At 52.4% G+C, this 10,735-nt stretch overlaps 1 protein-coding gene across 1 annotated transcript in view; it reads left to right on the forward strand.

Annotated features, from left to right (window-relative positions):
• The window catches only part of LOC144489248 (phosphatidylinositol 4,5-bisphosphate 3-kinase catalytic subunit alpha isoform-like), a gene marked incomplete at its 3' end in the record, with an annotated part of 30,629 nt that extends 20,576 nt beyond the window's left edge, over window positions 1-10,053 (forward strand). Inside the window, 4 exon segments of the mRNA XM_078207115.1 lie at window positions 621-706; window positions 5,498-5,603; window positions 9,772-9,858; window positions 9,860-10,053. Coding sequence (XP_078063241.1) covers window positions 621-706; window positions 5,498-5,603; window positions 9,772-9,858; window positions 9,860-10,053 — 473 coding nt within the window.
• Between the last annotated feature and the right edge of the window lie 682 nt (window positions 10,054-10,735).

Consider the following 10,735-nt stretch of genomic DNA (forward strand, 5'->3'; position numbering starts at 1 on the left):
GGTGCTGGTTAGGGTGCGTTGACCCGAACAGGCGCCGGGGTGTGGGGAATTTCACAGTAACTTCACTGCAGTGTTAATGTCAGCCTTACTTGTGACTGACAAATAAACTTTAAACTTAAACTTTAAACTGGGGTTTGCAAAATCCGACGAACTGTCCAGGCTTGAGACAATTCACACCTCTTTAACCTGTGATTATCCCTCTCTCCACTTGCACTGTCTGTACCTGGAAAGACTTGATTCCCTGTAAAGACTCGCATTCCAACTATTCTTCACACTCCAATCTGTAATAATCTTGCAGTTGTGCCTCTGTCTGTATATGCCGTGTTTGTGGACCCAACTCCCCACTCACCTGATGAAGGGGCAGCGCTCCGAAAGCTCGTGATTCCAAATAAACCTGTTGGACTTTAAGCTGGTGTTGTGAGACCTCTTTATACGACCGAGCCAGTTGTGTACCCATCGAGCCAGCCCACACCCCACGTGATTTTAGGTTTTGTACCAGTCTCCCATGGTGGGAGCTTGTCAAACAAAAGCTCGCGTCTGTCGCTCGTCCAGCTTGTACCGTGCGCCTCGTGGGAGTCACGCGATGTGTGAGTCTGTCCTATTTTCCTTGCTGCCCTCAGATTTACGTGAGGACGGGGATCTATCACGGAGGGGAACCATTGTGTGACAACGTCAACACTCAGAGAGTACCGTGTTCGAACCCACGGTGAGTTACTGCACCCAGGCGGCATGCGGGGAGGCCGTTCTGTCCACTGTGCCTCTGCTAGCCCTTCGAAAGGGCGGTCCAATCAATTGTTGAATACCAATCTTTCTTTCAGGCCAATGTAATCAATCAGCGAATCATCATGTGAACTCGGAGCAGGAGTAGGCCATCGACTCCTCGAGCCTGCTCCGCCATTTAGTAAGATCATGGCTGATCTTTTCGTGGACTCAGCTCCACTTACCCTTACTTTATTTATCTACTTGTGGGACATGGGCGTCGCTGGCTGGGTCCAGCATTTATTGCCCATCCCTAGTTGCCCCTTGGAGGGCAGTTGAGAGTCGACCACATTGGCTGTGGCTCTGGAGTCACATGTAGGCCAGACCGGGGTAAGGGCGGCAGATTTCCTTCCCTAAAGGGAACCAGATGGGCTTTTCCAACAATGGATCATCAGTAGATTCTTAATTCCAGATATTTTTTTACTCAATTCAAATTCCACCATCTGCCGTGGCGGGGATTCGAACCCGGGTCCCCCAGAACATTAGCTGAGTTTCTGGATTAATCGTCTACGATAATACCACTCGGCCATCGCTTCCCGGGGCAGCACGGTGGCACAGTGGTTAGCACTGCTGCCTCACAGCGCCAGGGGACCCGGGTTCGATTCCCGGCTTGGGGTCACTGTCTGTGCGGAGTCTGCACGTTCTCCCCGTGTCTGCGTGGGTTTCCTCCGGGTGCTCCGGTTTCCTCCCACAGTCCGAAAGACGTGCTGGTTAGGGTGCATTGGCCGTGCTAAATTCTCCCTCGGTGTTACCCGAACAGGCGCCGGAGTGTGGCGACTCGGGGGTTTTCACAGTAACCTCATTGCAGCGTTAAACTTGCCCGCTCACCATAACCCTTAATTGAGTATAAAAATTGGCGGGTCGTGCTGCAGCTGTACAGAACCTTAGTTAGGCCTCTGATGCACTATCAATCGAGCAAAGACTAGTTTGTATGCAAGAACAAATAGGCTTTTATTAGCAAAAGACTTGGAGCACACCCATGCCGATGAACTGGTCCAGAGACTGAGGCAGGGGGGTGGGGAGCAGTCACCTTTATACCTGGACCAGAGGGGGGGAGGAGTCTCGGGCAGGGGCATGCCCAGGCATGTCACACACACACACAGGCAATGAGCTAACAGTGGTTTACCACAGCCTCATTTAGAATATTGTGTACAATTTTGGTCACCACACTACCAGAAGGACGTGGAGGCTTTGGAGAGGGTACAGAAGAGGTTTACCAGGATGTTGACCTGGTCTGGAGGGTATTAGCTATGAGGAGAGGTTGGAGAAACTTGGTTTGTTCTCACTGGAACGACGGTGGTTGAGGGGGTGACCTGATAGAGGTTTACAAGATTATGAGGGGCATGGACAGAGTGGATAGTCAGAAGCTTTTTCCTAGGGTAGATAAGTCAAGTACTCGGGGGTGTAGGTTTAAGGTGCGTGGGGAGAAGTTTAGAGGAGATGTGCGAGGTAAGTGTTTTTACACAGAGGGGGGTGAGTGTCTGGAACGCTCTGCCCAGGGAGGTGGTGGGAGCGGGTACGATAGCGGCATTTAAGGGGCAACTGGACCAATAGATGAATAAAGTTATAGTTTATTTATTAGTCGCAAGTAAGGCTGACATTAACACTGCAATGAAGTTACTGTGAAAATCCCCTAGTTGCCCACACTCCGGCGCCTGTTCGGGTAACACTGAGGGAGAATTTAGCACGGCCAATGCACCCTAACCAGCACGTCTTTCGGACTGTGGGAGGAAACCGGAGCACCCGGAGGAAACCCACGCAGACACGGGGAGAACGTGCAGACTCCGCACAGACAGTGACCCAAGCCGGGAATCGAACCCCGGTCCCTGGCGCTGTGAGGCAGCAGTGCTAACCACCATGCAGCCCCAAAAGGATGGGAATGGGAGGATATGGGAATGGGGCGGCACGGTAGCACAGTGGTTAAGCACTGCTGCTTCACAGCTCCAGGGACCCGGGTTCGATTCCCGGCCTTGGGTCACCACCTGTGTGGAGTTTGCACATTCTCCCCGTGTCTGCGTGGGTTTCCTCCGGGTGCTCCGGTTTCCTCCCACAGTCCAAAGATGTGCGGGTTAGGTTGATTGGCCATGCTAAAATTGCCCCTTAGTGTCCTGAGATGTGTAGGTTAGAGGGATTAGCGGGTAAAATATGTAGGGATATGGGGGTAGGACCTGGGTGGGATTGTGGTCGGTGCAGACTCGATGGGCCGAATGGCCTCTTTCTGTACTGTAGGGTTTCTCTGATTTCTCTGATACGGACTCCGTAAGTGCGTACGGTTTTAGTTTAGGCAGGCATCATAATCGGCGTAGGCTTGGAGGGCCGAAGGGCCTGTTCCTCTGCTGTACTGTTCTTTGTTCTTTGTTAATTCCTTTACTGTTCAAAAATCTATCCATCCTTGCCTTAAAAACATTCAATGAGGTAGCCTCACTGGGCAGGGAATTCCACAGATTCACAACCCTCTGGGTGAAGAAGTTCCTCCTCAACTCAGTCCTCAATCTGCTCCTCCTTATTTTGAGGCCATGCCCCCTAGTTCTAGTTTCACCCGCCAGTGGAAGCAACCTCCCTGCTTCTATCTTATCTATTCCCTTCATAATCTTGTATGTTTCTATAAGATCTCCCCTCATTCTTCTGCATTCCAATGAGTATAGCCCCAGTCTACTCAGTCTCTCCTCAACCCTCTCAACTCCAGAATCAACCGAGTGAATCTCCTCTGCACTCCCTCCAGTGCCAGTATCTCCTTTCTCAAGTAAGGATCCTCAGTCTGTATGCTTCACTTGGTCAATGCTCTACTCATGAAGCCGTGGGGAAGGTCTTGAATTTGTATAGCGCCTTTCTTGACTTCAGGGCACCCCAAAGCACTTGACAGACAGTTAAATTTTTTTTGGCAGCAGGTTTCCCAATGTGATATAGCAGCCAATCTGTGCACAGCAAGCACCCACTGCAGGAATCGACCGGTTAGCCTCTTGGCAGGAGGGATATTGTGTGATACTGAGCAGATGCGAGCAGATACCTGGGGAACGCCACCACCTGGAGGTTCCCCTCCGAGCCACTCACCATCCCGACTTGGAATTACATCGGCCGTTCCTTCGCAGCCGCTGGGTCAAAATCCTGGAATTTCCCTCCCGAACGGCATTGTGGGTCAACCCACAGCACGTGGACTGCAGCGATTCAAGATGGCGGCTCACCACCACCTTCTCAAGGGGCAACTAGGGATGGGCAATGAATGCTGGACCCGGCCAGCGACGCCCCATGTCCCACGAATCATAGAATCCCGACAGTGCACGAGGGGGGCCATTCGGCCCATCGAGCCTGCACCATCCACAATCCCACCCAGGCTCTATTCCCGCAAACCCACACGATTTACCTCACTGATCCCTCTAACCTACACATCCCGGGACACTAAGGGGCAATTTAGCACGGCCAATCCACCTAACCTACACATCCCGGGACACTAAGGGGCAATTTAGCACGGCCAATCCACCTAACCTGCACATCTTTGGACACTAAGGGACAATTTAGCATGGCCAATCCACCTAACCTGCACATCTTTGGACACTAAGGGGCAATTTAGCATGGCCAATCCACCTAACCTGCACATCCCGGGACACTAAGGGGCAATTTAGCACGGCCAATCCACCTAACCTGCACATTCATGGGCACACAGATGCAGGGAGAACGTGCAAACTCCACACAGACAGTGACCCAAGGCCAGAATCGAACCCAGGTCTCTGTCACTGTGAGGCAGCAGTGGGAACCACTATGCAGTTAAGAGTCAACCACATTGCTATGGCTCTGGAGTCACATGTAGGCCAGACCAGATAAGGATGGCAGATTGGCCATGCCAAATTGCCCCTTAGTGTCCAAAGATGTGCGGGTTAGGTGGATTGGCCATGCTAAATTGCCCCTTAGCGTCCATGAATGTGCGGGTTAGGTGGATTGGCCATGCTAAGTTGCCCCTTAGTGTCCAAAGATGTGCAGGTTAGGTGGATTGGCCATGCTAAATTGCCCCTTACGTGTCCCGGGATGTGTAGGTTAGGTGGATTGGCCATGCTAAATTGCCCCTTACGTGTCCCGGGATGTGCAGGTTAGGTGGATTGGCCATGCTAAATTGCCCCTTAGTGTCCAAAGATGTGCAGGTTAGGTGGATTGGCCATGCTAAGTTGCCCCTTAGTGTCCAAAGATGTGCAGGTTAGGTGGATTGGCTATGCTAAATTGCCCCTTAGTGTCCAAAGATGTGCAGGTTAGGTGGATTGGCCATGCTAAATTGACCCTTAGTGTCCAAAGATGTGCTTGCTCGGCAGATTAGCATGGTAAAAAGGTGGGGTTACAGAGATAGGATTGGGGTGAGATGCTCTGTTGGAGAGTGGGTGCAGACACGATGGGCTGAATGGCCTCCTTCCGCACTGTTGACAGTCTATGATCGTGTGTAGAACAGGTGACCTGGATATGGCAGACTGCAATGCTTGATGGGGGAGGTGCAGCTTCCAGGGCGGGAGTGGGTTTTGGGATCCTTCTGGACTTTGGGGATGAGGAGATGGGGTTCGGGGCCTGCGTAGCCTGACGGTTCTCTCATCGTGTTGTACGTGTTGGTGTCTCGGTCCTCCTGTCAGCTGTCTGTGGCTGTGTCTGTCCCTCGATGGGGGTAGGGGGTTTGGTGGGGGCGGGGGGGTCTTTGCCTGGGCACTGTTGACCACGGTTCTGTGTGTTTATGTTTCTCCCTCTCCGGCTGGTGTCTTCCCAGGTGGAACGAATGGCTCTCCTACGATATCTACCTCATTGACATCCCGCGGGCAGCTCGACTCTGTCTCTCCATCTGCTCCGTCAAGGGAAGGAAAGGAGCCAAAGAGGTAGGAACCTCGGGGGAAATGGGCACGAGGCTTGCTGCCAGTGTAGACATGCCAAGACTGAGCAGGCAAGCGGACAGTGCCGTACACTCCCCCATCCCCCCCCCCCCCCATGCCCGCCCACACCGCGCGCAGTGGACACCCCCTCTGTGGACACAATTTGGTTGGCACGAACAGGGCTGCACAGCGGGTTAGCACTGCTGCCTCACAGCGCCAGGGAGCCGGGTTCGATTCCCGGCTTGGGTCACTGTCTGTGTGGAGACTGCACCTTCTCCCCGTGTCTGCATGGGTTTCCTCCGGGTGCTCCGGTTTCCTCCCACAGTCCAAAGATGTGTAGGTTAGGTGGATTGGCCATGCTAAATTGCCCCTTAGTGTCTAAAGATGTGTAGGTTAGATGGATTGGCCATGCTAAATTGCCCCTTAGTGTCCAAAGATGTGTAGGTTAGGTGGATTGGCTATGCTAAATTGCCCCTTAGTGTCCAAAGATGTGAAGGTTAGGTGGATTGGCTATGCTAAATTGCCCCATAGTGTCCAAAGATGTGTAGGTTAGGTGGATTGGCCATGCTAAATTGCCCCTTAGTGTCCAAAGATGTGTAGGTTAGATGGATTGTCCATGCTAAATTGCCCCTTAGTGTCCAAAGATGTGAAGGTTAGGTGGATTGGCTATGCTAAATTGCCCCTTAGTGTCCAAAGATGTGTAGGTTAGGTGGATTGGCCATGCTAAATTGCCCCTTAGTGTCCAAAGATGTGTAGGTTAGATGGATTGGCCATGCTAAATTGCCCCTTAGTGTCCAAAGATGTGTAGGTTAGGTGGATTGGCCATGCTAAATTGCCCCTTAGTGTCCAAAGATGTGAAGGTTAGGTGGATTGGCCATGCTAAATTGCCCCTTAGTGTCCAAAGATGTGTAGGTTAGATGGATTGGCCATGCTAAATTGCCCCTTAGTGTCCAAAGATGTGTAGGTTAGATGGATTGGCCATGCTAAATTGCCCCTTAGTGTCCAAAGATGTGAAGGTTAGGTGGATTGGCTATGCTAAATTGCCCCTTAGTGTCCAAAGATGTGTAGGTTAGATGGATTGGCCATGCTAAATTGCCCCTTAGTGTCCAAAGATGTGAAGGTTAGGTGGATTGGCTATGCTAAATTGCCCCTTAGTGTCCAAAGATGTGTAGGTTAGGTGGATTGGCCATGCTAAATTGCCCCTTAGTGTCCAAAGATGTGTAGGTTAGATGGATTGGCCATGCTAAATTGCCCCTTAGTGTCCAAAGATGTGTAGGTTAGGTGGATTGGCCATGCTAAATTGCCCCTTAGTGTCCAAAGATGTGTAGGTTAGATGGATTGGCCATGCTAAATTGCCCCTTAGTGTCCAAAGATGTGCGGGTTAGGTGGATTGGCCGTGCTAAATTGCCCCTTAGTGTCCAAAGATGTGCAGGTTAGGTGGATTGGCCATGCTCAATGTGTGGGGTTATGGGGATAGGCTCGGGGTTAGTTGCTGTGTCGGTGTGGGCTCGATGGGTCAAATGGCCTCCTCCTGCACTGGAGGGATTCTGAGATTAGTATTAGTCCAGTCCGCCTGGTGAGGCGCCCGGTAGTGTAACCATTCTGTCGCTCCCTCCTCCGCGGCTCTGAGCGGATCAGGCAGAGTGTGTGTGAATTTGTGTGGATTTGTGGTACATTCCAGGGATTCCCACATGCCGCAGTCTGACCCACCACGAGCTCTGACGTTTTGATCCAATCCTATTCAATTAGCCAATTATTTAATAACAAGTATCGCCCCAGAAAGACTCACTCCCCGGGCGTGGGGGACAGGGAAGCAATCTCGCCGGCTCCTTCAGGCTGGATAACCAACTAGAGAAAGGAGCTGCTCTCTGCCCCTACAGTGCAGAAGGAGGCCATTCGGCCCATTGGGTCTGCACCAACTACATTCTCACCCAGGCCCTATCCCCATAACCCCATGCATTTACTGTAGGTGACCCCCCCTAACACTAAGGGACACTTTAACATGGCTAATCCCCTTAACCCACACATCTTTGGACACTAAGGAATAATTTAGCATGGCCAATCCACCTAACCTGCGCATCTTTGGACACTAAGGGGCAATTTAGCACGGCCAATCCACCTAACCTGCACATCTTTGGACACTAAGGGGCAATTTAGCATGGTCAATCCACCTAACCTGCACATCTTTGGACACTAAGGGGCAATTTAGCATGGTCAATCCACCCAACCTACACATCTTTGGACACCAAGGGACAATTTAGCATGGCCAATCCCCCCTCACCCACACATCTTGGGGCAAGGCGCAATTTTAGCATGGCCAATCTACTTAACCCGCACATCTTTGGACTGTGGGAGGAAACCGGAGCACCCGGAGGAAACCCACGCAGACACGGGGAGAACGTGCAAACTCCGCACAGACAGTGACCCTGAGCCGGGAATCGAACCCGGTCCCTGGCGCTGAGAGGCAGCAGCGCTAACCCACTGTGTTATCCTCATCCCCACATCCACCCTGCCAATACCCCTCAGACTCTTAGTGGTCTCGATCAAGTCGCCTCTCACTCTTCTAAACTTTAGTGAACTTTTGTAGTCTGCCCACTATATAACTTTCCCAAGACGTGCTGGTTAGGGTGGATTGGCCGTGCTAAATTCTCCCTCAGTGTTACCCGAACAGGCGCCGGAGTGTGGGGCGACTGGGGGATTTTCACAGTAACTTCGTTGCAGGGTTAATGTAAGCCGACTTGTGACAAATAAATAAAACAGCTGAGTGGCGCGGTGGCACAGTGGGTTAACACTGCTGCCTCACAGCGCCAGGGACCCGGGTTCGATTCCCAGCTTGGGTCACTGTCTGTGCGGAGTCTGCACGTTCTCCCCGTGTCTGCGTGGGTTTCCTCCGGGTGCTCCGGTTTCCTCCCACACTCCGAAACATGTGCTGGTTAGGGTGCATTGGCCGTGCTAAATTGTCCCTTAGTGTCAGGGGGATTAGCAGGATGAGGTTATGGGGATAGGGCTTGGGCAGGATTGTCCTGACTCGATGGGCCGAATGGCCTCATTCTGCACTGTCGGGATTCTATGCTTCAATCCTCTCCAACATTTCCTGACAGGACAACAACCCGCCCGTTCCTGGTGCTATTCACTGAACTGTTTGTAATGTGTGGACATCTTTCCCTCACTCAGTAAGTTTTGGGTTGTGGAGGTCGGGCGGGACGGGGTAATTCCACCTGTTGTACCCTGGAATGTTACCCTTCAATCCAACCCGCGCCAGAGGGATCATTAATGTTGTTAATCTCCCCCTCTTTCCCCCTCTCTGTCTCTCTCTCTGCCTCTCTCTCTGCCTCTCTCTCTCTGCCTCTCTCTCTCTGCCTCTCTCTCTCTTTCTCTCTCTCTGTCTCTCTCTCTCTCTTTCTCTCTCTCTGCCTCTCTCTCTGCCTCTCTCTCTCTCTCTCTGTCTCTCTCTCTCTGTCTCTCTCTCTCTTTCTCTCTCTGTCTCTCTCTCTCTGTCTCTCTCTCTCTGTCTCTCTCTCTCTGTCTCTCTCTCTCTGTCTCTCTCTCTCTGCCTTTCTCTCTCTCTGCCTCTCTCTCTCTCTCTCTCTCTGCCTCTCTCTCTCTCTCTCTCTGCCTCTCTCTCTCTCTCTCTCTCTGCCTCTCTCTCTCTCTCTCTGCCTCTCTCTCTCTCTGCCTCTCTCTCTGCTCCCCCCTCTCTCTCTCTCTCTGCCTCTCTCTCTGCCTCTCTCTCTCTCCCTGCCTCTCTCTGTCTCTCTCTCTCTCTCCCTGCCTCTCTCTGTCTCTTCTCTGTCTCTCTCTCTCTGCCTCTCTCTCTCCCTCTCTGCCTCTCTCTCTCTCTCTCTCTGCCTCTTTCTCTCTACCTCTCTCGGTCTCACTCTGCCTCTCTCTCTCCCTCTCTCCCTGCCTCTCTCTGTCTCTCTCTCTGCCTCTCTCTCTCTCTGCCTCTCTCTCTCCTCTCTGCCTCTTTCTCTCTCTCTCTACCTCTCTCGGTCTCACTCTGCCTCTCTCTCTCTCTCTCCCTGCCTCTCTCTGTCTCTCTCTCTGCCTCTCTCTCTCTCTCTGCCTCTCTCTCCCCTCTCTCTGCCTCTCTCTCTGCCTCTTTCTCTCTCTCTCTCTCTGCCTCTCTCTCTCTCTCTCCCTGCCTCTCTCTCTCTCCCTCCCTCTCTCACAGGAGCACTGCCCGTTGGCCTGGGGGAATGTGAACCTGTTTGATTACATGGACAACCTGGTGTCGGGCAAGATGGCGCTGAACCTCTGGCCCGGTGCCCCATGGTCTGGAGGATCTGCTGAATCCCATCGGCGTGACGGGGTCCAACCCCAACAAGGTGAGGCGGGCAGCTGCCTTTCGGCCGTTCCCCATGGAGACCTGTTGGTGCCAATATTACCCACCCTTCCTCACCTCGCGTGCGGTCGCCTGTGGGCCCTGTTGCCATGTAGATTCAGGCCTTCCGCTGTAAAGACAGACTTTTGTGTACATTTTAACATTCCCCCATCGCCGTCTCCGAGCACTTTTATGGTGAATTAGTTGCAAAGAGTTGGCCCAGCGGGTTGGCACTGCTGCCTCAACAGCGCCAGGGACCCGGGTTCGATTCCCGGCTCGGGTCACTGTCTGTGCGGAGTCTGCACATTCTCCCCGTGTCTGCGTGGGTTTCCTCCGGGTTGCTCCGGTTTCCTCCCACAGTCCGAAAGACGTGCTGGTTAGGGTGCATTGGCCGTGCTAAATTCTCCCTCAGTGTTACCCCGACAGGAGTGTGGCGACTGGGGGATTTTCACAGTCACTTCATTGCAGTGTTAATGTAAGCCGACTTGCGACACTGATAAATAAACTTAAAAACTTAAGCTGCTTTCTGTGGGAGTGAATTCCACACATTCACCCATTCCTTGGGTGAAGGAATGTCTCCTCATCTCTGTCCTAAGCGGCCTACCCTGCATCTTCGGACTGTGACCTCGGGTTCTGGACTCCCCCATCATCGGGGACATTCTTTCTGAATCTGTCGAACCCTGTTGGAATTTTATGGGTTTTCTGAGAATGCCCCGAACCCCCCTTCATTTTAGATCCACATAAATAATTGTCCAAAGATGTGTAGGTTAGGTGGATTGGCCGTGCTAAATTGCCCCTTCATGAAAAGTTTGTT

Source organism: Mustelus asterias, unplaced genomic scaffold, assembly GCF_964213995.1.
Source record: "Mustelus asterias unplaced genomic scaffold, sMusAst1.hap1.1 HAP1_SCAFFOLD_2059, whole genome shotgun sequence".
In the NCBI taxonomy this organism is placed as follows: domain Eukaryota; kingdom Metazoa; phylum Chordata; class Chondrichthyes; order Carcharhiniformes; family Triakidae; genus Mustelus; species Mustelus asterias.